Source organism: Dermacentor albipictus, chromosome 3 (assembly GCF_038994185.2).
Source record: "Dermacentor albipictus isolate Rhodes 1998 colony chromosome 3, USDA_Dalb.pri_finalv2, whole genome shotgun sequence".
In the NCBI taxonomy this organism is placed as follows: domain Eukaryota; kingdom Metazoa; phylum Arthropoda; class Arachnida; order Ixodida; family Ixodidae; genus Dermacentor; species Dermacentor albipictus.
Window position 1 is genome coordinate 156285951 of NC_091823.1, and position 27942 is coordinate 156313892.

Sequence of the window (27942 nt, forward strand, 5' to 3'; positions counted from 1 at the left end):
CTCTCGACTCCAGAGTCTCGGCGCGCGAGAACGCGCAGGCGGCGCTCGTGGCGTTTCAAACATGGCCGCGTCCGTGCTGTTGATTTCGTGACGTGGATGGGAACCGCGGCCCGAGGAATAGTTTCGAGCCCGTATCGCCGAGTGCAAGCCCGCGGGACCTGCAGCCGATAACGGCAGGCGTCGACAATGTTCGAGATCACAGACTTCCAGAGTAAGCAGCGGGATACGCACTGCCTGTGCCGTGCTCGTGACAGCACGTTCAGCTGCCAGCCGGTGTCAAGCGTTCTGCTTGCGATCTTCCACGGGTTTCGGAAATGAATGGAACTTCATTTTCTTATTGAATAATGGCACCGGCGCCAGGATTTCTGTTCCGTTGTGTCTGACGTCGCTTGTTCTGTGTTTTTGGGTTTCAGAAATCGGCGTCGGCCTAGCCGGATTCGGCGTTGCCTTCCTGTTCCTGGGCGTCCTGTTGCTGTTCGACAAGGGCCTCCTTGCCTTAGGAAACGTGAGTGACAGGACATAATTGGGCTCGAAGTTTGTTCGACAGTCTTTAGCAGACTGCTTGTGTGCGAACGTTGGGAACGCGGTGAGCCGGCAGCAACAGCAGTAATCGCTTCCCGGAAAGCGAAAGTACGGGGTGTTCGAATTGACTTGCCAGGTGATCTAATGCACACGTTGGAATTTATGCGAAGCTAAGCTTTCGCTAAGCAGTTAATTGAATGCTATACAACTAAATGCGATGCGTGAGATTGTATTTATTTTCATCGTACGCGGCGTGTAATCTCACGCAATGTTTATGTTTGTGCAATGCATGGAGCACAACTTAACGTCATGGAATGTTTATGCAATGTACACCATTGTCAGGTAGGCGAAGGCGATTTATGATGCTTGAGGCGGGAACAATGGCGAGGAAAGGTGTATGCACAGAGTAGTTGGGGGGGGGGTCTAAAGTTGAGTTCAGTTCCTTCTTTTTTTTTTTGTGTGTGTGTGTGTGTGTGTGTGTGTGTGTGTGTGTGTGTGTGTGTGTGTGTGTGTGTGTGTGTGTGTGTGTGTGTGTGTGAGAGCGCACGCGCGCGATGGGGGGGTAGTCAGATACCCATTGGCCCAAGAATGGGGTAGCCCAACACGTGACCTTTAAGAAAAATAATCCGTTAAATATGTCACGTGCCTCGCCATTAAGAGATCTGTAAGCTTAGGAGCCTATGAAAGACACCTATGAGCTGACATACTATAGACAGGTTTTATGTCATTATACCCATATGACTAGCAGCAGCCACTGAAAAGGCCATCTGTACAGGCTAAGACTAAGGACGACACCATGACGGCAGGTATTCTTACCCGTCATGTCAGTGGCAACGAACTCATCACACAAGACAACATTTCCGCAGGATCATTCTCTCTTTCCACAGCTCATTTGTGTGGTACATAGAGTTTTGGGCAAGGATGTTTTATGTGCATACACTTGATGCAGCTTGTAACTTTCTATGTGTACGATGCAGCTAAAATAATTTTAGCAGGAGGGATGCCGTAGCTCTCATTTGCCACTTCACCGGGGATTGGAAGCAGGCACCGCTCACCTAGTTCCTTCACCAAACCTTCTTTAAAAAAATTGCCGTGAAGCCACATACAAAAAAAAAGTCATATTTGCTGTACCAGTTTATGGCCTTTGTCGATCTATCCCCAATTTAAATTTTGTTGTGCTAACTTTTTTTCATTTGTGTGACCAGCAGAAAATTGCATAGCTCTCCAGGGGACATATGGGTTGCTGTACCTTTGATTGTTCAAACAGACTGGCAACTGTGTTCAGAATCCACAAAATTGAGCAGTAACAGCGACATGTGCTCTGCAGTAAGTGAATGCACATTGCATTACCAGCACTCCTCATAGGCTGTAGACATGCTATGTACCCCGCGTTTCATTCATACCAATCTGCTGTGTGATTGGTCCTCTAAATTGAAGAGCAAAAGGGGAATTTTGCGCATAAAAGGCACAACAGCAGATGCAAATAAAACTGGCTTTCTTTGTAAGTGTGCATCCTCAAATCAATGTGTGCATTTCACACACATGTACATAAATTTTACACTACAATTCCAGATTCTCTGTTCATTGCGCAATCAGATAATTTTTAATGCAAATTTTGTCAAGGTCCATGCCTGATTTTTTTTATCTGCTTGTGTAGCCTTAATCACAATCACAATAAAACAAAGCATTACAATATTACATGTCTGATGGTGGGTTTAAATCAAGCACTCCATTGCAGCAGCCTGATACTCTACCCATTCGGCCACAGGCGCATGCACAGAACGACAGAATAACAACCTTACCAGTCCTTTGCTTGTAAAAGTTAGCACTTCAAAAAGCATGGCATGTGCCTGTCACATAGCAGCTAGTTCGGTATGAAAGCGGGAGTGCACCAGTGTCCCCCATCGTTCTTTTGTAGTGGCTAGCACTTGAGATGCTATGTGATGCTGCACTGCCTTTGGGATCAGCCCATATGCAACACCCACAAAGCGTTACGTGTACTTCAGTAGTGCATTGTGCGTGCAAGTGACTTTCCATTGCCTTTAAACTGATGTAGTGTCGCCTTGTACTCGAGGTGGGGTTAGGTATTCCCTCAGTCACAGCCTCCATGACACACCTACAAGAACATTTGTGGGCAGGTGTTCGAGAGTCATGTCACGCATTGTCTCCCCAACCTGACGCTAGATTGCCGCAGTAGCTTAGTGGCTATGGTATTGCGCTGCTGAGGTGGCGGTTGTGGGCTCGATCCTGGCTGCGGCGGCCACCTTTCGATGAGGGCAGAATTAAAAAATGCTTATGGTATTAGGGCTAGGTGTGCGTTAAGGAACCCCAGCTGGTCATAATTAATCCTGAGTCCCCCCAGTACAGTGTGCCTCATAGCTGCATCATAGTTTCGGCATGTAAAATCGCAGAATTTGAACAAACTTTGCTTCATTGCATTCTGAGTACAATAGAAGAGGTAGAGAACCCTAAGCAGAACATTTTTCGCTTATAGGTGTGTTTATGATTATAGTTGTGCATATAGTAGAACCAAATACTACATTGCTCCTCCAGAACTGAAGTTATCTAGACATTGGTTTATAGAATAAAAAGAAATTTAAACAATATGCTATGTACCAGAAAAAGGTCAACTCAGCGCGTCAAAATAGTTTGTTAAGAGTTCAAGTCTCTCTGAAACGTATTTAAAAATTAAACTAAATAGATTATAATAGCAAAACTAACTCCTTTGTCAAATTTGTCTGCAAATTCCACTGTTTCACCAACAAGTGCCTTGCTTTCTTCCCATTGCTACACGCAGATCCTGTTCCTCACTGGCCTGGCGTTCGTCATCGGCCTAGAGCGCACATTTCGGTTCTTCTTCCAGAGGCACAAGATTCGTGGCACGCTTGCGTTTTTTGGTGGCATTGCCATCGTCATCTTTGGTTTTCCCCTAATCGGGATCATCGTTGAAAGTTATGGCTTCATCCTGCTCTTCAGGCAAGCATGGCTGGGGCTGTGTTGCTAACCACAGATGGTGTTCTTGTCTACCAAGAATGTGGCCACAGTGTGATGACTAAGTAGACTCATGCTAAGCCCAATATACAGGGTCTGTCCCAAAATTTCCCGGATTTTTTTTTATAAATCATTTATTCAATATCAGTTCAAAATTTTTTCAGAACTTTTTAAAGAATGCTCCCTCTGCTTCGATGCACCGTTGCCAATGCTTCACCCAATCGTTGAAGGCACCCTGAAAGCCGCCAATGGGAACCTCCTTCAGTGAGCTTGCTGCAGCTGCTTTTACCGTCTCCAGCGTCCCATGCAGAGTTCCTTTCAGGGTTCTTTTGATGCTTGGAAACAAACAAGAAGAAGTCCGGTGGTGCCAGATTGTGGCTGTACGGTGGCTGAGGCAGTGTTGCCACGCCCATTTTGGCCAGCAACTCGGAGACAATGAGCGCGGTATGGCTTGACACGTTGTCATTATGCAAGATCCAATTGTCCCGAATTTCTTTTCTGACGTGCCGAACTCTGTGGCGCAACCGTTTGAGCATTTCTTAGTAAAATTCGTTGTTGACTGTTTGCTTCTGTGGCACGAACTCACTATGAACCACGCCTTTTCTTTCAAGAAACACAATGAGCATTGCCTTGATTCGCGATTTGCTCATCCTTGCTTTTTTCGGGTGAGAGGACTCTGTGGTGTGCCACTCACTGCTCTGACACTTTGATTTGGGATCATACTCAAAAATCTGCGTCTCGTCCCCTGTGAACACTCTGTCCAAAAATTCTGGGTCCGTTTCATAGCATTCATGCAATTCCTGGCACTTCAACAAAGGCTCTCCCTTCCTTCTCACTCGTCAGGACTTTTGGCGCCATTTTCGCACAAACTTTCTTGATTTGAAGATCCTCCGTTAAAACACGATGAATGATTGTTTTGGGTATTCCACACTCCTCTGCGATCATCCGAACACATAATCGCTGCTCCTTGTACAAAACTTGATCCACTTTTTGCACCGAGTCGTTGTTTGTGATGTCGACGGGCGTCCCGAGTGGTGGTCGTCATTGACGCACTCCTGACCTTCCCGGAACCTCTTGTGCCACATGAAAGTTTGGCTTTGTTTCACCGTGTAGTCACCGTAGGCTTTCCGAAGCATTTCAAGCATCTCCGCCCCATTTTTACCCAGTTTCACACAAAACTTGATTGCATAACCCTGCTCCAAAAACTTTTTCTTAGCGAGGGTGCAGTAGATACGTCTGTGCAGAGCGTGACCTGCCTCAATAACTGCCTGCAGGCAACCGAGACCAGTCTTGTTTCAAAGCTTATATCCTCAACTAACTTCTGCGCCCGCAGCCCCGCCCCACCAGGTGGCGTTGCTGACTACAAAAATCATTCCAGGAAGTTTTGGGACAGACCCTGTATTTGAATGTTACCGCATAGCACACACACAACACAGAAAAAGGGAACCACGAAACGCAGCACTGAACTCCATGCTTCAGTGCCATGTCTCATGGGCCTCTTTCTATGTGTTGCCTGCATGTTATGCGCTGACATTCAAATATGGATTTCAGCATAAAAAGGGTGTGAGCTTATTAGTACTTTGCTTCAATTTCGCTTCTGGGACATCCAGTGTAAAGTGAATAATTAGAAAGTTAACTTATACTGTGATTTGTAGTGTCCTCCTCTTCAAGTAATCCAGCTGATGTGACAGAATTGTGCTCTCTACTGCAGGTGGTAGTTTAGAAGTGTTTCCACTTATAAAATAATTTGGTGTACAAACGTCCACATGTGTGAGAAGACTAATGGACTAAGCTGAATCTGTGCCATCTTGCCCTCACACATGCACTCTCACTGATCATGGAGTGCTAGTGTAATAAGAAAAAGGGGAAGTAGAACTGGATGGACTTGCTGCTATTAACTCCTTAGCTGAAGCTGCAGTGTAGCAGAAACTATTGAAGCTTGCCACGTGCTGTACTAAGGTGGGAACCAGCCAAACGAGAGAGATTTTAGCACAACTCTAGTGGCAGATGTGTGCACACTTGTACATCCTTGTGTCTGACAGCAGTGTCGTTCTCTCTTTCTCTCCCCACAGCGGGTTCTTCCCCGTTGTCATCAACTTCCTACGTAGGATACCCATCTTGGGCACTCTGCTCAACCTGCCATTCATAGGACCAGTAAGTTGTCCACACTACTGTCGCTTAATTCTTCCGCACAGTATAAACGCCATTGTAGTGCAGGCGTTGGCAACTACATCAGCGTGCCTTCCAACTCTCCCAAATTTTCCATAGCGTTTATCAATTTAGCCTGATTGTACGAGTTTATGGATGTTCTGTCAAGTCTTACAACAAAAAAATTCTGTTAGCGAAAAAGTTGCATTTTATTAGAAGGTTGCCAGGCTGCCATTTTATTAGAAGGTTGCCAGGTTGCCAGGTTGCTTTGTGGAAGTTTCTGCTGACAAGCTCGTGAAACAGAAGCAGTTGGCAGCAGTAATGGCACTGTTTCCTAAAACGAGTATGTTGCTTATCTGTATATTTGCTATGACTGGTTTGTTGCTGCTTTTGTGTGTTGCATCTGTTGGTTGCTCACCTTTAATTAAGTGTGTAAGTATCCCACGAAAGAGGTGTGCTTATGGCAAGCTTTTAAAGCATATGTGCGGCTTTCTTCAGCATCGTGCTTAACATTTCTAATTAATTTTAATGTTCACATTTTGGCAGGTACGCATCACTGTCTTCACATTAACTTTGGTTTGGTTCAGCATTTTGCCAAATTATGCATCTGATCAATTTGTCGAAACTCAGTGTATTGATTCTTGTTCAAAGCAGCAAGTTGGTTCGTAACCAAGACATCAATTAGACTTCACTGTGGTCTTTTGAGTGTTTTGTGTAGCCACATTGGTTTCATGAGACCACCTTCACTGGGAATAATGGCAGCTACTGCACATAGATATTGTCATAGCTGTTGAAGCAGCACACTGATATTGTGGCAAATGTAATAATTCTTCTTTATTGTCTCATTGTAAGCTAGTGTTTTTTTGCTTTTCATGTCTTGTTTTATTTTTTAGTTGCTTCTTCACAATACAGCCAATCACATCATTACAAATGCATAACAATTTTTTTTCTTACGTGCATTTTTTCACTACAAGTGTACTTTTTCAGATTTTGTATGCTTTCTTTAGGGCCTTAATAAATAATATCGCATCTATCTTCATGAGAAAAATTCATTTGGATATTTCTGAATGTGCTGTACAACTTCTTCATTGAAGCTTTTCTATTTAAACCAATACCTTAAAACTTTGTTGTTATTTTTTGTCAATAATCATTTAAGCTTAGAGAAAAAAAAAAAAGCTGAGTTGCTCCAGAGGACAGCAGGCAATACTGTGTTGGTCGCATTCGTGTATACAACCGCTTTTTTTTTTTTAAGGTTTCGCACAAGTTAGCTGAAACACCTTGTACATGTTTGTACATATTTGACTAAGGTTGCTATTTGAGCCTGTTGGTGCGCCATTGGTACAGATTACACGCTGTGTTACGAACAAGGAGGACAGCAGAAAACAAATGGTTTCCGGAAGTGCCATGTGTATACCGTTTGGTTCTTTCTGCTGTCTTTGTCTGTAACATGCTATGTAATCTGTTTGTTCATACACTGTATGTATGTATACCATGTCTTTCACATAAATTGAACTAAGCCTTTTAAAGGACCGAAGCATTTTGAGCATTTGAGACCATCATATTTACTCAGTTTACTTTTTGATGCACAAATTAGCTAGCTAAGTTCAGGTATGCAACTATTTTCGTTATAGGGCATAAGCTTGAAAAATCTGCAGAGAGTGCGCTCAGAAACACCAAATGAAGTGGTTCTCAGGACTGTATTGTTCTCGTGACTGTGACATGGGGTTCTTTTTTGTGGGGCTTTGAGCAAAACCTGCGAAATATGCGCTGCAGCAAATGTTGCTTCACATGCTTGCATATGTGATTTATAGCTCTCTCCACAAATGAACAAAGCCTACATTCACGTCATAAAGCTGCCGAGCGTGTTTCAACCCCCTTTCTGGACCAGCCTCCTGCTTTATTATTTTGGGCCTTGACTTATTAAGTGTTGAAAACGACAGCTGGCATGGTTGAAATTGTGGAAATGATCAGGTTGGCTGGACTTTCCTGCAGCAGACTGCTCCCTAATGGCACACAAGACTATTCACTGTATTTTGTAAACTAGGCTTATGCTCGTACAACAGCAAAATAGACGCTCTTGCCACAAGACAAGGTTTGAGACTAGGGTGATAGGGGTTCCATGTTACTGTGAATTGCAGCACACAACAGGACAAGCGCTGCATAGTCAGTGCTTGTCCTTGTCCCAGGGTATGCGGCAATTCACAGTCACACTTGCCACGAAAGGAGTCTTAGTTGGTCAAAAATGATACGAAGGCAAGGTATGTAGCAATGCGCCCTGAAGTTCCCATGCCAACTTGCTGTGATGTCATGGATTTTGGCTGTGTCTACTCTGAAAGGACTAGGTTGCATTCTAAAGGAACCAGAGATTCAGCCAAGGAAATTGTGAAAGCTTCACCTTTGATGAAATAGCCAGAATGTGAGATAGGAATAGGGCTTTGAGATCCATGACAATGCACTAAGGTGTTTTAGCATAGCATTATGGTGTTTCGATTACTGTTACCAGCTGCCACAAATGCGCATGCACATAGTATATGAGGCTCCAGCAAGTCTGCCAGGACGGCTCCTGTATATTACCATGGTTACATAATAACATGGCTATGCCCAGGCCTGTTGGCATTGATGTTTGAAATTTGATTGAAGGGCACATAAGACAGGGACCCAAATAGGGAGGTAGACAGAATGACGCTTGATATCCAGGCCAAGCCCCGTCCTGTCTACCTCTCTATTTGTGTCCCCGCCTTATGTGCGCTTCAATAAAATTTCAAACATGAACGTCAACCAACTTGCACAAGTCGCCATCTTATTGCTGTTGGCATTGATTTGCCTTTGCTACTTATTTTTCGTCATGACCGCATAAAACATTATGGGTAAAATCAGCCATTGCCTAGTCTGATGTCACACTGAAGACAGAAGTATTCGCAATGCCTTGTCATTATTAAATACATATTTGATCGTGGCATTACTAGGTTTAGAGAAATAATTCCACTTTCGGTTTCCCCTTTGCAGATGGCACCACATTAGCTAGGATTGATCAATACTGTGCAATGCTCGGGTGCTATCTTCATGGTCAAAATCTCCTCGTGCTTAAAACCACCTCGGTGCCGTCTCTCCAGGACTAGCAGTGTCAAAACAAACAACTGATCTGATTAATCCTCAGCCTGAAATTAGGCTGAGCGATGGCTGTTTTACCATTTATTTCTTGCTGCAACGACAAAGAGCAAGTAAGACGGGCAAACTAGCATCAAAGCATGCAGCCTGGGCACTGTACTGTTGTGAAGACAGCCACGTTAACCGACTGGAGCTGTCTCGATAAACTGTACACATGCACAGTCATGGCAATTAGTAATGGTAAAGGTAAGATGGCAACACTGCGCCAAAACTTTCAATTGACTTGCCAGCTCAGAAGTAGCAGTGCAAAATTCAGAAAAGAAAAAGTTTTCCCTCGTTTTCTTCAGTAGTAACCTAACCAATCTTTTTTTCTTCATTATCGAGAATTGAGTTTTGAAAATGGTAAGATCACCAGGTCTCAGTTCAATTATTACTGTTCTTTGGTGTCCGCGTTCCTCTGGGCATGGTTTTTCTAAGATCTACAGAAGCTGCGTCTGTGCAGCCATTTGGCTGATGTCATGCAATTGTAAGTTGTAGCTGTTATGTTGTCATTCACATTGGGGACCGCCTATTTCAAAGTAGTGTATCTTACTTTTGATACCGATAGATGCTGACACGCTAAGAATATGTAAAAGCAACTTGGAAAAGAATGGTCTGACAACTCTCAAGTGATTATACTGACACGTGTACTTATCTTTATCGGGCGACCACGTTTGGCCGCCTAACAAATGTTATCGTGCAGCGCAGGACGCGCCTGCATGTAAAAGAAGTTTCTGGAATGTTATCGATGGTTCCCTCCACTGTCTTTCACCGCAACTTGTGTAATCTGATTGCATGTATGCGGGACGCGAATAGTGCAGAACTTTGTGGAAGGCACGCGGGTCCCATCGGTTAATCTGGAACATTCCACGACTGATCTATAAAAGCCAACGCGCTTGACCCGCCGAGGACTTGGTGGCAATCTTCCTGCTCGTCGCAGGTAGGAGTCCGTGCTCTGGGGGCAGTCCTTGCAGCCGGCGGCTAGCTCGCTGGTCTTGGGCGACGTTGGTTTTGTCCTCGGTCTTCGGGCTTGGATCGCGGCTTTGCGGGGGCGTTCGGTACATGAACGCACAAGCACCTCCACCAGATGTCACGTGCAGTGGCGTAGCCAGAAATTTTGTTCGGGGGGGGCTACGCCACTGGCCCAATATATATATATATATATATATATATATATATATATATATATATATATATATATATATATATATATATATATATATATGTAGCTGCACGTTGCAGCTCAGCCTCCTCCTTAAGAGGCAGCTTTAGCTCGGGTGCTCCTATTTAAGTACATGTAGAAGGGGAATTCGTTTTTCCCTGCAACCACTTCACCAAATTTGAGGAGGTTTGTGGCATTTAAAATAAAAAGTTTAATTCTAGTGACTACGCTTCGAACTTTTCATTTAGGAGGTCAATTATTTATTAAAAATTGGCCTAAATTGAAAATTTTCAGGAAACGAAACTATCAAGTTTAAATCTCCGTGACTCAACAATGAAAAATGATATCACAATTCTGTGAATAGCATCTAATAGTACATCTACAGCGGACAAAATAGATATGTTACACATTAATCTCAAAAAAATTTAGTATTGTGGAAATACGGCTTTTGCAAAACCCTTGTACACAACGTAACCAATTCACGTAAGATACAAATTGGCACAGCAAACTTGTCCGCTTTGACTGTTATAATAAATGCCGTTTACAGAACCACAATATCTGTTCTTCATGCATAGCTATTAGTTTGTAAACGCCGTGCTTCTATTTTTTTAAACTTTCGAATTTTCCAAAATATTTTAAACAAAATTTAGGCCCTAAATCGAAGTTGTGTTTCCAGCAGACACTAGGATTTAACTTTCTCTCTCAACTGCAACCAATTTCAATAAAAGCGATTAGCAGGATTATCTCAGAAAAGCGTTTCTGCGTTTTACAAGTATTCGAATAGGCCGCGTCGGATTGGGCCCGAGCTAAAGCTTCCTCTTAAACAATTTATCGAGGGATCAAATACATGAATAATAACTGCATTGTCATTGCCAAAGATGCTGCAAACGAATTCTTGAAAGGTACGCTCTGTAAATACAAGTAAAATATGTATTTTTTTCATAAAATATTATACTCGTATGTGCCAAAAATTGTTCCCAACATAACTGACGTCATTGCTTCCATGTTTTTTGTCTATTTATTAAGTAAAGAAAATATCACACGAACTTTAGAACTAATCAGTTCGAAACCAGGAAAGCAGTACATGCCGCTGATATGAAAAATTAAAAGGCAATGAACTGAACAAGTTGAGGACAAATATGTTAATGAAACTTTGTCATTCAAGAACCGTGCTCACATGCTTGTATATGTGCAATGGCCAGTGAAAAATCTCAATGACGCTGTCGTTTGTTCCTATGTATTACGCAGGAGTAGCTGTCCCTTGTCGTGTATCGTGAGTAATTGCACCGAAGTTATAGTCGCGAGAGAGAGCACGTATAAAAAGCAGGAGTTCTGCAAGATATATGAGGGCCAGTTAAATGAATGAGCCAACAACGGGGTACTTTATTTAGAAGTAGTCTTCATGAGAATTTAGACATTTGTCCTATTGACTAACGAGTTGCGTGATTCCGTCTTATAAAACTCCTTGGGTTGCTGCTTCAAAAAGTATGTATCTGGTTCCCTTGAGCTGTTTTTTCGGTTGCCCCAAAATGTAGAAGTCGCAAGGTGAGAGGTCTGAGCTGTATGGTGGATGTTGCAGCGTTTCCCACTTGAACTTTGCCAGTTTTGTATTAACCACATAAGCGACGTGGGGACAGGCATTGTCGTGGAACAAGATGACCCCATTCGTCAATTTTCCACGTTGTTCGTTCTTGATTGCGACACGCTGCAGTTCTGGCGTTTCACAATATCGGAAACAATTGATAGCCTCTCAAGATTTAGCAAATTCTATCAGTAATGGACCCTGTCGATCGAAAAAAAAAGTCAACAACACCTTTCCAGCGGAAATGATGGCCTTTACGTTCTTTGGGCGTGGTAAATTCAAATGTTTCCGCTGTAAGCTTTGCCGTCGTGTTTCAGGCTCGTAGTAGTGGCACCAAGGTTCGTCCCCGATCACAGTTGCAAACAAGAAGTCGTCATGCTCATTGTGATACCCGATCAGATGAGTCAAGGCAGCGCGAAACTTCTCCGTCTTCTCGCGATGGATCAAAATCTTGGGGATCCTTGCGCACCAAAGAGCCTATAACCGAGAAGCTCATGAATTATGGGGGGAACCGAACCATGACTGATGTTCAGACGGTCTGCCAGTTCATCGATGCTTATCCTCCGTTCTTGTTTCAGCAGCTCATGAACCTTTGAAATTGTGTGGGGGGTGATTGCACGATGGTTTTCGCCGGGTCTTGGAATGTCTTTGCAACGTCCTTTGAACCGTTTGCTCCAACGCTTCACAGTGGTCAATGAAATGCAGTGTTCAACGTACACGGCAGTCATATGGTGATTAATTTCTGTTTTGGAAACACCTTCAGCTGTCAAAAACTTCGCGACACCGAGTTGTTCAACTTTTGAAGTGTCCATTAGGTGACGCAACCATATTCAACCCAGTGTATGAGGGCATTAAAGAACATTTATCTTCACACCTGCGTGTCACTTTTGTAAATGAGACATGCCGTTCTCCTACGCGCATACCTCGCAGATAATGAACCGAACCATTATTGCGCGGTTAGGGTTGGGTCACTTTCATTTGACTTGCCCTCGTACATTAGAAATGCAAAGATACAATGGGATATGCAAATGCGAAAATACGGCTTGATAAAGGAAAAAAAAGTGTCACTGGAAACAGAGTTCACTGCATGTATACACAAAACCTCGCAACAAGATATTTAAGTATACGTATAAGTCGCCAATGAGTTTATGTATGTAACTGTATAAGTTAACTGTATATAATGCGTCCAATAACTGTATAACTGTAATAACTGTATAATGCGTATATAATACTGTAATAAAGAAGTAACTGTATATAATGCGTCAAACAAGGCAAATAAACATGTTGCACAATCATAGATTCACAGAATCCTAGATTCCGCCCCCATTCCATCCACTCCCCCCGATGTATTGCGCGCGACGGAAGGCGGCGCGCTTGCTCCCCGCTTTTCTCCTTTGCGCACACAAGACTGAGCCACCATCGTCGGCTCACCCATTCCACCTCCCCTCCTACGCTTTCACTCGCACATACAGTATGCAGCGCGTGGTCACGATGTTATCACCCTTGGACTTTATACGAAACATGAGGGCGATGGCAGGAATGCGCCTGGAGTGTCCATGTAATTGCTTTCGCAATAATATAATAAACGTATCCGGCAACTGAAGCGTCCCGTCGCCCATTACTTTCCGCAAAAGAAGTATCAAAATCGAACTTTCACCATGCGACAATTCGCTGCCCCGCAACAATGTACTTTTTTCTGTGAGGCGGAGGCACCGAAATGAAAAAAAAAAAAACGCATAGGAAAGCATCTTGGCCAGAATCTAATGCCTACTTCGGGCACCTAATGGGGCTACGGAAGGAATACCGAAGAAAACATGAGACGCTTGGTCCACTGAGAACCATACGCATACTGCTCAGTATCCCAGACTTTCCGGAAAGGTTCCGCTCAAGGAATGCGGTGCAATCCTTCGAGTCCCCACAGTGATGGCGGCGAGCGACCATTGTTTTTTTTTTCTCGTCTGCTAGCCAGAAAGCGTCCAAAACTCGGTCCGATGAAAATCCACTCGGCCAGAGCAAACCGAACGCGCACCGAAGTGTACCGCACGGTGGTCGGGGCCATACGAGAAAAACGTATGCGCTCTGGTTGGCTCTGGCAGCCCGCGGGTAGGGTAGCGAGAACAAAAAAAAAAAAATTGAAGAGGCTCAATGTGTCCTCGCGAATAAAAGTCAAAGTAGAAAAAATAAATAAGAACGTATTTACTTTGGCTGGCTTTAGTGTCTTGACATGGATGTTCTGGCGTAGGTTAAAAAAAATGTTGATATTTTTTTATGTGACATGACGGCACAAATGAACCACCCCAACGCTTCGTCTCTTTGGACCTCGCTGCCTGCTTTGTCAACTCGTCTGCTAGTGTGTTGATTTGGCTTGTCTCGTTGTATGTTCCGATGTAAGACTTTAGAAAATTCAATAGACCTTTGGCCTCAAATGTTTATAACAACATTAAACCCACAAAGTTCCGCAATCGAAAATCTAAAGCACAACTTTGGAAATGTCAATGCACCCTTCACATCAAGAGCTTATGAGGTTTATAGCCATAAGGTTTCGCAATTGATATCCATGCGCTCCATAGATTCCGTGGCCTCAGTGAGATGCCGCGGCGAGCCCGCTCACCATCAAAGCGCCCTTGAAACTTTGTGCTCGGATGGGACTGCTTGGCGTTATGTGACTCCCGGTGTATGGGCGTTGCCACGAAATCCAGCCCGAGTTTGCAATCTTCGCGGTAAAATGTCTTTTCGAGCGTCAAAAAGACATTCTAGACAAAATCCAGAGTGATTTCCGGCGCCGGGGGTCGCTTTGGTCGGCGGTGCATGGACAGCACGAAAAAATTTCGGGGGGGGGCTGAAGCCCCATAAGCCCCCCCCCCCCCTGGCTACGCCCCTGGTCACGTGGTAGTGACGTTAAGGAACACAGTAGCAATACTGTGAAAGACAAAACTAGCTTTTATTGGGCGAACCTGTGCCCACAAAACAGGCTACACTTAAAGCACAACGATAGCGGCGAACACAGTCGGCGATCGTCGAATATCTGATCGGCGGGTCAAGCGCGTCGGCTTTTATAGATCAGTCGTGGAATGTTCCAGATTAACCGATGGGACCCGCGTGCCTTCCACAAAGTTCTGCACTATTCGCGTCGCGCATACATGCAATCAGATTACACAAGTTGCGGTGAAAGACAGTGGAGGGAACCATCGATAACATTCCAGAAACTTCTTTTACGTGCAGGCGCGTCCTGCGCTGCACGATAACATTTGTTAGGCGGCCAAACGTGGTCGCCCGATAAAGATAAGTACACGTGTCAATACTTACATTCCCCAGGCACGGCTTTATCATCTATCCTTGTACATGCTAAGGCTACCTCTTTAGGCCTGCAGAGTGCGCTTATTCTCTAATCACTATGTGGTCCCCACACAAACACTACAATATTGTGTGATGCAGATACCCAGTATGAACAATGGGCCCATCACATTTCTGAGTGCCTGAAAAAAAGGTAAATTAATTTTTTGAGTTAGTTTAGCTATTGGGAGGTTTAAGAAGGGCATTCATATTTTGTAAGTATGCATACTGCTTTTCTCCATCCAACCGTCTAGCTTAAAAGGAAGCTGCATTTCAGGTCAACTCTGATTCCAAGTATGTGTACTTTCCAAGTACGTGTAAAACACAGAAATGCTTTTGTTAGACACCCACCAATTTGAATTGAAGTTGTTGCATTTGAGAGAGGATATAAAGTTCCAGTGACGGTTCATGATGCAAAAGCACTGCAAAAGCGGTAACTTCGGAAGAGCACAAGATAAAGCGGTACTAGCAACTGGAAATTTTATTTAGGAAAGGAGTTGTTACATACAGAATGAATGTACATCACCACGACGCCACTATCATTGAAAACCAAAATGCAGCACGACATATCAACAACACGAGTGCCTTCAATCACAACCATAGCATATGTACAACCCCCTTTTTAAATCGTACAACCCCCTTTTTAAATAAAGACACAAAGGGCTCTGCCACTTGTCAGTGCTTTGTCTGGGTGGAAATTCTTTGTTCCACCATATGTTCGCAAGATTTCCTCAGGGCCAATTTTATGCACGATGTCCCTGTGCCATTCTTTACTAACTTTGAATGTGCCTGTTCATAGCTCAAGAAAGGTTTCGCCGATCTAGGGTGGTACATCCAGCATGTTTTATTGGGCCAAAACTTAATTTGTAGATCTAAATGCTGGATCTGACGTTTCTTTGGTAGATCAATGGTAAACTCAAAGCCAAATTTCCGTAAAAGTCTTCAATGCATTCACAAGCATGCTACTACCAGGATTATCGTTCACCAAAACGAGCTAATCATCCACAAACCTGAACAGCTTTAAATCCATGCCATCTAATTCTTTTTAAGTAGCTCTACCCACTTTACTTAAATATATATTGCAAAGGACTTGGGCAACATGAGACCCAATACATATTCCGTCTTTCTGGACGTACACTCCTTCTTCCCACCCTACCAATGTGGAACTGAGATACAGTGCTAGCAACTTCAGAAATCCTTCAACAGACATCCCACTAGCATTATGAAAAGCAACTTCGTCATGGTTGTCTGCGATGCACTCTTTGGCACTTTGTAAGGGAGCATGAGGAATGGAATAGTAAAGGTAAGTGATATCAATACTGAAAGCATTGCGAATTCTTACATCATTTGTTCTGAGATAGTTTACGACTTGCATGGAATTGGAAACTGTAAACGGATCGAAAAAGTTATGCAAATCCGAATGCTTCTGCAGAAAACCAGAGACCAAGTGAGGCCATGACCCCCTTTCCGAGGCAATAGTTCAGAAGGGCACTTTCGGCTTATGGGTTTTCATGATAGAGAATGCCTGTAACACAAGGCCCTTCTCGTTCTTCACTTAGGAAGATAAACGGCACAAGCTTAAATCGGCCAATAATTTAACAGCCTGTCGTTTTACAGCAGCAGCCTTCTCAACTTCCCAAAAATTATTCTTAATGGTAGCGTTGGCCTTTTCTAGGAACACCTTTTCCAGCAAAAGTACAAAATAACCCTCCTTATCCGAAACCACAATACGAGAGTCACAATTTGCCAGGAACTTAATCACGGGCCAAAGCTTCTTGGCTACCAGTGGTTTGACCTTACTGGAGGAAAACACATCATTGCGTTCCCAGCAGTACAAAGGTTCATAACAAATGAAAACAGTGCAACCAAGGATGGCTATGACATCAAACATGGCCAAAAATATGTTCAGTGCAAAAAAGTTGTTGTATACAGTATTTCTTTCAAATGTGGAAATGAATACGTTGGCCAGACAGGCTGATGCCTGAACATCAAAGTTCTCTGAAAGGGGCACCATACTCGCATTTAGCATTGCACTGTAGTGAATGCACGTGCAAACCTAAATTTGTGGACACGATTATCATTGAAGCTTATTGCATTAAGAAGGAGGCTGATGGCTGCGTCAGCCAGCCATCCACTCTGCTTTCGAACTCGAAAGTTGTTTTTTTAGATAAAAAATGACAGAGGCTTTTGTGTCTTAGATTTAAAAAGGGGGTTGTACTCGTGCTTTGGTTCTTATTGAAGGCACTTGTGTCTTGATGTCTCCTGTTGAATTCTGGTTTTCAACGATAGTGACTTTGCGGTGACATACATTTATTTTGTATATAAAAACTCATTTCCTAAATAACTTTTCCAGTTGTTGGTGGCACTTTGTCCTGTGTTCTTCCTAAGTCACCATTTTCGCCACACTTTTCCCATCATGAACGCTTACCAGCATGCCAAACTGACAGCTATTCTAGTGACTGTGATAAGCAGAATTTAAATTTAGGGCTTGAAATTTTTTTACAAGAATTGCTGAGAATTGGTTACCTTATGGGCTGGGGTGCGTTTGGCAGGCATTCTCAGATCATGAACAGCAGGTTGCCATTATCCCTCAAGAGAAAAATGTATAACAGCTGTGTATTACCAGTACTCACGTACGGGGCAGAAACATGGAGGCTTACGAAAAGGGTTCTACTTAAATTGAGGACGACGCAATGAGCTATGGAAAGAAGAATGATGGGTGTAACATTAATGGATAAGAAAAGAGCAGATTGGGTGAGGGAACAAATGCGAGGTAATGACATCTTAGGTGAAACCAAGAAAAAGAAATGGGCATGGGCAGGACATGTAATGAGGAGGGAAGATAACCGATGGTCATTAAGGGTTACGGACTGGATTCCAAGGGAAGGGAAGCATAGCAGGGTGTAGCAGAAAGTTAGGTGGGCGGATGAGAACAAGAAGTTCGCTGGGACAACACGGCCACAATTAGTACATGGCCGAGGCAGTTGGAGGAGTATGAAAGAGGCCTTTGCCCTGCAGAGGGCATAACCAGGCTGATGATGATGATGGTTACCTTAAAAAAAATAGAATCTCAAAGTTTACACATTCAAAACACTGCACCAAAATGATTATCGCATTTCTCGAAATTCCATTGGTTAGAGCATCTCAAGCAGACAAATACAATATATGAATTTACAAATTGTGTGATTTTGTTGAGATGCTTGTGAGGGTATTGCAGAAGTCCTGCTCACGGACTGGTAGTATATTTCAGAGCTGTGTTTAATGCGTCAATTTTGTCCACCTTGGATATATTATAAGATGCAGTTTGCATAATTGTCATAGTTGCTGAGTTACGGGATTGTAAACTTGAGCCTGTTGAAATTTTGTGGTGACATTGATGACATACATTGATGGTGAACACATTGATGACCTAAACAAAAAATCTGCGTTCTACAGTTACTAGAGTTAAACTTTTTCTTTTAAATGCAGCAGATCTCATTAAAATTCGTGCAGAGGTTGCCGAGAAAAAAACATTTCGTCATTCCCATCTGTTTAAATAAAAGCTCCCAAGTTGATTCAGTCAATGCGCCGATTTTGTAACTGGCTGACAGCTGTATGTTTAAGCCTGTTGCTTGTAATGGGATAATTCTGTCCCACTTATCGCATCTAGTTATGCTGAAAGATAGCGATACAGAATGACACGTTATGTGATCTGTGCTTCTCGTTCTGTGTGTTAACCATGAGGTACAGCCTGTGGCTGGGAGACTGGTATGCGTGTCGCTAGGGCTTTCAAAGAGGGGAAGGTCTTCTGTGGACCAGTTTCTTTATAATATGCCTGTGGTCTTGTTGGACATGATTTTCATGCAAATTGGTTCACTGCCTACACATCCGACAGGTTGCATTTGCATTGTTCCTGCAGGAACTTTGCAGAAACATGCCGCGTCGTTTTAATGTGGAGCGCACAGCATATGTATTCTAGTGCACTTAACGTCGTTCTCTGCCCCCTCCCCCTTTTGTTTCAGTTAATGGATCGCCTTTCAGGAGACAAGGGCGGGTCGATTGTGTGAGCTTTTGTCCTGGGCCCCGGGGTGGCTGCTGTCCGCACTAGGGCACGTCGCCACCCTACTCCACTCAGCCGTGTCCAAGGCGGCTGCGGCGGCCTCTCGAGCGCGGGACGCTGCCGCTGGCGCAGCACGGCAGGTGCGTGACGCTGCAGCTGACAGCGCATCAAGGGGGGCTACAGCTGTGAGGGAAGCGGCCACATCGGCAACTGCCACCGTAGGCGCCAGCGCCCAGGCGGTGCTGTCAGCAACAAACCTTGGTGCTGCACGAGCAGCGATGGTGGTGACGGAAGCACGATCTGCAGCGAGCCACAGCGTGGCACGAGCGGTGGCGGCAGTATGGTCGGCAGCGAGCTTCAGTGCAGGTGCAGTGCAAGCAGCAAAGACTGCTACGTCTGCAGCAGCCATTGGTGTCGCCGGAGCTGCAACATCTGCAAAGGCTGGAGCTGAGAGGACGGTGGCTCAAGTCGCCCGGACTGCCCACTCCGTTGCATCCATCAGAGCTGCAGAAGCAGCACGGGCAGCCCGTTCTGCAGCTGGTATTGGCACAGCAAGAGCAGTTCGTGCCGTCAGCTCTGCGGCGGAACTTGGCACTGCGCGAGCGGTGCAAGTCTTGGATGCCATGCAAAAGCACAGAGCTAACCAGAAGCCTGCAGACGACCTAGAAGCCGGCCGCCGCAAGGGTCCATCGCCTGACCGAAGCAGCCAACGAACGAAATCGTGAGCGCAAAAGCAAGCGCCCGTAAAATTCTGCTGTGTCACAGCCTCCCAAGAGTCCGCTCAAGAGTTAAAAATCATTGATACCTGTTTCTGTCCCCACACTGCCACCGGTGCCTGGCTGTTCCCTCGCTGTCTGTCGTCATTCCTCCTTGAGTGTGTCTCTTGCCATCAAGTCACCTGATGTCACCATTCCTGCCTTCTTTATGGGTTGCCTCACAATCCCTTTACCTCCTGGTTCCTTTTGCTTGCTTGCTTGCTTGCGAACACGTCACCAGCAGCTGTCAATAAAGGCGCGCTCTTCCTGTATATTGCTGCAGTATTACGTGAAGCCACTTGTTTTTTTAGGTTGTGTGTTGAGCCTTTATTGTATACATATGTGCAGTGCCTTGACGGGGCTACCAACACACACTTTTGTGCAGAGTCTCTGAAAGAGTGAAGGGAGGCAACTCTAACCAAAGCTCACTTTTGCTTGTTTAACTTTATATGTTGCTTTATTCTTTTCTGTAATTAGTGTCTTTTATTCATTAGTGTTGGTGCATTTGGAACATGCTGTGTATGGAAACTCACATGACTGATCTTGCCTTTGGGAGATGAGGCAAATAAAACTATTAGAAAAACATGTCAAGCAGGAAAGAAATGTGATTGTCTCAAAATGTTTAGTGGTTAGCAGGTACTAACACTGCAACAAGTATACATAATTAGTGCCAGAAAACACAATCCGCCGTTCACTGGCACGATTCTGGGCATAAATCCTCCCATCCCACCCCCAATCCCACAAGAGAATAGAAGACCGTGCTCGCATCATATAGATGGCAAGACCTTATTGCTGATTATGACTGCCTTGTGTACTGTTACGAGAGAGGTTGGGGGTCGGGGGGTTATTTGTGATAGCAAAGATGGCAGCTAGGAAGGAATAAGGGCATTGCTGCACTTTTTTAATTCGTGGTGGACCAATGGGTGCTGCCCCTCTGCAGAAAGTTCAGTAAGGCTCTGTAGTAAAAGTTCTCTTGAACCCAATGGTTAAAGTCGGCATGCCGATCACTATAGAGGCCAGACCTTTTGAGCAAGGGTTCCTGAACATGATTTGCCCTGTGCAAGTTCATAGCAGTGATGGTCTTCTCTAACCATCATTTTTGAAGGTGATTTCACTTTCGCGAGCTTTCACACGACTAGCACCGGTCATGTCACTCTCTGCAGGCAACAGCATTCCTCGCACTGTGCTAAGGCAGCTTGCTTGGCACTGTGCCAACAATGCTGTTGCTCGTAGTCGCTGATGCATTTGATGTTAGCCACATGAAATCTTTCAAAAGTAAATCTATCCACCATGTAATCGTCCAAGAATAAAGCCGCACGATGTGCATGCCAACATCATCTGCCATAGCCGTACTGTTGGGGCAGGTGGCTCCCTTGGTGAGGCTTTTCCACTTGCAGATAACTGGGGTGAGAGTTGCCCAGTGTGAATCCTGTTGTCGTAAACATTCAAAAACCCCTTGTTAGGCCTCGTCTGAAATATTGATTTCTGAAGCTGTAAATGGTTCTCCAAAGAGCATTCCAAGGCAAGAAGGTTTTCAACTTGGTTCATTAATTGCTGAGATAAGGGAAACTCGGCCATTGCCTTACTTCCTTTGTCTACCTTGAGTAAGAAAGGCGAGGCCTTTGCAAACTGCGGGTGCACTTCACTTGCTTCCCTACTATTACCACCGTGCTAAGGTTGTACTCGCACCGTGATGGTAAACACAATCCTCTGAGCTGTTGTTCTTAATGCTTGCACTTTGTCGTCATCGTGGCACAGCTAGCACAGGAGACTTAATTTTTGAAGGGCAGGCCCCATTTCGGATACAGGTTCTTTCTTTCAAACTTGCATAGCTTATCTAAGCGTCGTCATGGGAGGGGTGTTAACATCCCATCTTGCTGCGAACGAGATACAACTGCACAGTTGTATAACTCAGTGCAGCTGCTCTGCATGAAAATATGCGTCAATATCTGCACACTTTTCAACAGTTGAGCTGCCAGTATCCCTCAACTTTAGTCATTTTGTTATTGGCTTACCGCTGACGTGGCATGGCAAGGGGTAAGAGCTGCATCGCACCGCCTATGGTAAAATTAGGTACGGTCGGCAAGCGCATAGGATCACAGCCCAGTGAAAACACTTCGTCCATAGGACATCCAAATCATGTCCCAATGTCCATACACCATTTCAAAGACAAATGGAACATCCACCGGATGTCCAGTTTCGATACCTTTTCACGGATGTCCAAAGAAAATCACGCATGGACCTATTTCGAATATCCTACCATGGAAGTCCTAGGGTTAACCTGTATGGACCTTTTTTGACATGCACGTGGATATTTGTCCTCCAATTGAGGTTCTTGTCTTTGAGTTTCCTCTTAACAGAAACGTTTTCTCACATGTTCCAATTACAATATGGAGCCATCGTGTCTGCAGCTTGTGTGTACGTTATACTTTCAAAATTTTCAGACGCAATTTACTTGGAAAACTTCAGTTAGTTCAATAAGCCACTTCTGCTTGACGAAAGGCCTAGAAGAATGAGGAGTATGCTGCACTTCCGTACACCTGCGTGCGTGCGTAACGTGTGCAAACAGTGTATGCGTTCTTAATGCTTGCACGCTCTGTCGCATCTGTCATACAATTTATGCTGCGACCGTAATAGACATTATGGCAAACACTGAAAAAGACCCTGGCATATGTCTGTAAAATTTACGCATCTCCCCATGATGTCCCTTGCGGGCATGCGAGGCATATTGTCCGCAGAACATGAAAAGTACGGACAAAAGGTCGTGGGAGGGGCATTCACAGGATATATTCAACACATCCCTAGGATATCCATATGCTGCCAGCGTATGTCCATAGGACATCCACAAAACGTTACTTGTCACTGGGAGCTGTCCGCTGTAACATGTTAAGTCACGTGCAGTCTCTCCCAAAGCACTGACAGCTTGTGAATATGCCTCTCACTACGAATAGCAGCCTTGGGCAATGAAATTTTCGCACTTTGGCTCTGGTACAGCACGACATACAAGGACAGATCCAACAAGACCATCCGTTTCTATAAGCCCAGTGCTCCAACCTATATGCTACAACCGTATAAAAAAAAAAATTATGGGGTTTTACGTGCCAAAACCACTTCCTGATTATGAGGCACGCCGTAGTGGAGGACCCCGGAAATTTCGACCACCTGGGGTTCTTTAACGTGCACCTAAATCTAAGTACACGGGTGTTTTCGCATTTCGCCCCCATCGAAATGCGGCCGCCATGGCCGGGATTCGATCCCGCGACCTCGTGCTCAGCAGCCTAACACCATAGCCACTGAGCAACCACGGCAGGTTACAACCGTAATGCGTAGGCAAGCATGTACAGTACTAACTTTCACTTCATGTTTTATAGGTGCTACCAATATTACACCGGGCTCGTCTCGTGCACCATGCCAACCATTGATCAAAACTATGGTGCTTTGTGCATTCACTGCAATGCGATCATCTTTCACTCCACGTGCTGTTCGTTAGATTTGCGGAAGCATGAACATGCATGACATAACATGTAATGGCATTGCATGACACGCATAACATTACATCAATTGTCCATGTGTGTATGACATGACATTAATTACTACTTGCATGACATCATGAATAAATAACATGCTTAGGCAGAAAGTTTTTTTTTTGGGGGGGGACCAGCTTTTACAAACCCACCCATGTGTGTGTGTGTGTGTATATATATATATATATATATATATATATATATATATATATATATATATATATATATATATATATATATATAACCATTTAACAACAGCTACACTTAAGAAACTTTGTGTGGTCTTGAAGAATTGTTAACTGGAGTGACAGCCTTATTTGTGTATTGACCAGGGTGTCTACCAACCAGGAAAACCGGGAATTCTCGGGATTTTGAGTAGTCTGGAAAAACTCGGGGAAATTTCAGGAAATTTGTGCCTCTATCGGAGGAAATTAGCTGCCATTTTATTGAAACGGACGAAAGTCGTGGTAACACTGGCTCGAGTAACAGTCAGGAATCGTAATTAATCGTCTTTGACGCCCGGTCGTCGGCTGGAGGATTTGCCAGCGTACAGTCAACGACTGACTTTCCGGATTCCCGATAATTTGGACGGCTTCGCGGCATAACCACGTACCCCATAGAGTCAATGTATCGGAACGTTTGAAATTTCTGACGCAAGAACTCTTCGCCGTCCGATTTTCGAGACGTTTCGCCGTGACCGCAGGTCCAAAACGGCAATAATCAAAGCCACCACCGCTGCCATTTTGATTACCTCGCCTCCTCGAACCGGCGCTCTCGCACGCAGATCCTTTGGCAGCCGTAGCCACCTCTGCGGCAACGTTCGCTGTGCAGCTTCTTGAATGGGGTGCCGTGTTTTTTATTGAAAGAATTCGCTTCTGTCAGCAATGGCACGGACTCTGCATTTGCGGTCCTCGCGATTGGCTTAGGAGCTTGGAAAGCAAGGTGTGTTGTATAATGCCGGGTCCCGAAAGTCAGCTTCGCCTTTGTGCTGAAATGTTACTTGGTGACGCATACGCAAAAGTATTGCAGTGAAGCATAACAAGCGTGGAAAGCGGCTATTGCCACGGGACACAGTATGTATTCCTGAATTATACACGCGTGCACCCGGTATTTCCTGTCACAGTACGACCACCGATATGCCTAATACGTGTATTGACCAACCTTCAGGGTGTTTTCGAATGTGCCTGTGGCGGTTTGAGCCCTTAAGGCCAGCAAATGGCATGCATTTATTTTTTCGAACTGGCCGATCTTTCGGACGTTTTAGAGCCCCCTAGTGGTTTAGAAAAATCGTGCGTGGGCTGTGCAACTGACCAAGAAGGTGCTTAAAATGATCCGTGGGAGGAAGGAGTGGCGGAAGGAGGACAAGAACAGAAAGGACCTACGCATTGAGGAATGAACGGGTAAGGAAGCGTGCTTCCGCCATTTTGGAGGAGCTTGAGCTCAAAAAACAAACTGTTGGCTGATGCCGAGATGCAGGTGTCCCTCATCCAAACCAAAATAAACTCTTTAAAGCAGTGAAACACAACACTAAGGCGTCGTGCACGTGCTGAGAGCATGTCAGGACAGTTGAGGTTGACTTACGAGCTGTTGAGAGAGAATCTCAATTGTGACAAAGTTCAGGCCCCATACCACACGTAGCTTGCTACCAGTTGATAGAAATAGCTCATATTCGAAAATGTTTCCTTCTGTATGTATCTCCTTTTTTTCGTATTTGAGAGTGTCCGAATCAATTTGAAATTTTTTTAGAAGACATTTTATTTGCTGTGCATTTTACTCCCTCCCTTCTATTCTCTTTTTGAATAACATAAACACTACTCCTTATTATTCAAATTAAATTAAGTCTTTTTTTTCATATGCTTCTTAGAGAGTGACAGCATCGGGCAATGTGGCTTCAGCTTGTCTTGACATAAAACGTAGTTCTGCATCACTCGATCAGGGAATTTTGCAAAGGCACTCAGGGAAAATCTGGAAAACTCGGGGAATTTGGGAATGCCAACTTGGTAGACACCCTGTATTCACAAGACCTCACAGTAGGAGACGGTTCAATTTCACAGCCTGGGTCCCCTCGTGCCGCCAAGAGATCTCAGATGAGCCATATGACAAGCAGGTTCATTTGAACATGTGAGGGATATATATATATATATATATATATATATATATATATATATATATATATATATATATATATATATATATATATATAGTGAAGTAGGCGCGCGTATGAAGCGGTTTATTGACGTTTCCCAAGTAACCACGGATATCCGGGCGACGTCCGACGGACGTCCTTTCTGGATATTCGGGACGTCCGTGGGATATCCATAAATGTCCGACGTACGTCCGAGGGACGTCCCTGGGAAATCCAAAGGTAATCGCTTTGGCATCCGTAGTACGTCCGACGCGGACATCCAGCATGGACATTCAGGGGACGTTCAGGATATATATATATATATATATATATATATATATATATATATATATATATATATATATATATATATATATATATATGTGTGTGTGTGCGTGTGTGTGTGTGTGTCGTCCCGGGGATATTCCAGATATACACATGCCTTGAAGCGACAATAGTAGCCGGGACACATTCAAGCACCGGACCATTATATAAATTACATTGGTCTAATGCTTGAATGCATTTTTGTTTTAAATAAACGAGAAATGAACTTACACCAACTTCCACATACAATTAAACGTTTATTGTCACCTTATACATATACATAAAAAGACCAATAAGCAGATATATGCGTACTGTTCAAAGAACAAATAAATACACGGATAAAGAAGAAAACTTGCAATTTTAATAGCACAACACAAGGTAGAGAACAGCAGAACAAAAATACTTATTGCCCACCCTGCTTTGACATTTGAGTTTGCGGCATGGAATAAAAAGAAAGAGCAAAAATACATCAATTAGCATTATTAAGCAGCGAAAGCAACAGAAATGACAAGAAGGAATTAATCTTGACTACATCACTTCACTAGCACTCTGCGACACGGGCACAAAAAATGACATTAACTGGCTAATGCCTTAAACTTTAATGCCATTCGCGGGGTGCCACACGGACATGCTTAATGGTATTGCAGCTTAAATGTTATTCGCGACGTAGTGCGTTCTCGTAAGTCAACTTGCCGTCAAATGCGTACTCTCGTTCCCAATGTCTCCACATTCTGACGTGGCTAAACGAACTATTAGTGAAGAACAATCAATATATTCTTCACTTTCTTTAAACAATAGCTTTTTCTCGTGGCGTAGTGCGTTCTTACAATTATTAAAACTCACTTGGCCATCGAATGCGTACTCTCGTTTACAATGTCCCCGCCGTGGCCGTAGTGACCATATTCTCACGATATTAAACAAACTTGTAGTTAAAAACAACTAATATATTCTTCACTTTTTTTAAAAGGAGCTTTTTATTTTCGTAGAGATCAGCAGGCGATCTTGCCGCTACTGACGGCTACAGCTCTGATCATGAGCGCATTAGCCAGGAGAAGCTGTTTGCCAGGAGAATCAAAGGGCGCCGATGAAGAGTCCGCGGTAGCTAAAGCAAATGTAGACTCCGGGGTCCTGCTTACCAGAAAACCTGCATTGACTTGTGCGTACACCTCTCCTAAGGGATCCTGTTCCGTTCTCACAGCGAAGTGAACCATCCGAAGCGTCACGTAGAGTATATCCATCAGGGAAGCAAGGCACATTGTCCTTAGTGCGCGTAGTCTCACAACCACCGTCCTGAACTTCCGATGTCGCCTCGGTGCAGCGACCAGCATCACAAGGCGTACAAATGTTTGCAGGGACAGCCCGACCGCACATGTTAATGCATGCGTGCGGGGTATACGCGCCACTGCACAGTTCTAGACTTGCGAATTATCGAGCTGTTGACTGCTGGCTGCCGGTGCGAGATCCGAAGTCCTCGAATATCGTCTTTGTTTCCAGCGACGCTCTTTTTCGCGCGTGCGGCTTCTCCCGCAGTCTAGGCATCCTGGCACCTGTGAAGAAAACACATTTCAATACCCAAACGAATTAAAAAAGAAATCGATGTAGCTGTCATACCTTGGTAGCTGAGTAGGAGACTTCGGCAGGCACGGAAGATGACAAACGCTGCTCCGCTGCCCTTAAAACGATCGCAGAATAAAAAATGGCATGGCGACGATGGCTAGAGCTTGGATTGGATTGGATTGGATGACTGCAGCGTTCTGCTGTGCCAAGGTTCTAACACTTCCACGTGCATTTACGCAAGCATAAATAGGTTTTTAAAATATTCTATTATTACACAATGAAATATTTACTTATTCTGAGAATATTCGGTGTCTGATTTTCGAGTTTTTAGTTTCTGCTAAAGCTGTCGGCGCCAGAAAAACATAGCCTTTGAGATTACTGTCAATGCATGGCGGCTCTGACGCATTATAGCTTTCGTAATCGCTTTCAACGCACGCAGCCACCAAAAGCGTAGCCTTTGAGATTTGTTTTTGTTACCTATAATGATATTATTGTATGCACAATTGAACACTGCAGACAACTTCCTGTTTTAAGAAACCAGCCAAAAATAGGCGCACACAGGAAACATACGAGAAGACAGGAAAGAGGCTGGAAGAGGACTGTCTTGTGTATGTTTCCTGTGTCCGTCTTTTTTTTTTTGCTGGTTTTTTCTTAACACAATGCACCAACTAGCCCAACAACGTGTTTTACTTCCTGTTTCAATGATACACCTGAACCTACATGTTCGGAGGTC

The 27942-nt window shown here is 44.2% G+C and overlaps 2 protein-coding genes and 1 long non-coding RNA gene across 3 annotated transcripts; 2 read left to right on the forward strand and 1 right to left on the reverse strand.

The window, feature by feature from the left end:
- The first annotated feature begins 70 nt into the window (after positions 1-70).
- On the forward strand, positions 71-19951 carry LOC135920592 (vesicle transport protein GOT1B). The gene is made up of 5 exons (XM_065454911.2): positions 71-211; positions 414-505; positions 3320-3498; positions 5586-5667; positions 18887-19951. The coding sequence occupies exons 1-5, from the start codon at positions 187-189 to the stop codon at positions 18929-18931; spliced, it is 423 nt and encodes a 140-aa protein (XP_065310983.1). The 5' UTR covers positions 71-186; the 3' UTR covers positions 18932-19951.
- On the forward strand, positions 19203-19649 carry LOC139057769 (uncharacterized). Its single transcript, XM_070536526.1, has one exon. It carries the CDS (start codon positions 19203-19205, stop codon positions 19647-19649), a length of 447 nt encoding a protein of 148 aa, XP_070392627.1.
- Positions 19952-25889: 5938 nt separating the features above from the next.
- On the reverse strand, positions 25890-27372 carry LOC139056999 (uncharacterized). Its single transcript, XR_011512509.1, has 2 exons — positions 27264-27372; positions 25890-27199 (listed from the first exon to the last, which is right to left on the reverse strand). It is a non-coding gene; the product is annotated as an uncharacterized lncRNA (long non-coding RNA).
- Positions 27373-27942: the final 570 nt, after the last annotated feature.

What these genes read in the sequence shown, in the direction of transcription:
- LOC135920592 (XM_065454911.2), top strand. Translation starts at nt 187, where the DNA reads ATGTTCGAGATCACAGACTTCCAGA. An exon ending in GCCTCCTTGCCTTAGGAAAC is followed by an intron (nt 506 to 3,319) that starts GTGAGTGACAGG and finishes TGCTACACGCAG; the next exon opens with ATCCTGTTCCTCACTGGCCT. An exon ending in ACCTGCCATTCATAGGACCA is followed by an intron (nt 5,668 to 18,886) that starts GTAAGTTGTCCA and finishes CTTTTGTTTCAG; the next exon opens with TTAATGGATCGCCTTTCAGG.
- LOC139057769 (XM_070536526.1), top strand. Translation starts at nt 19,203, where the DNA reads ATGGTGGTGACGGAAGCACGATCTGCAGCGAGCCACAGCGTGGCACGA.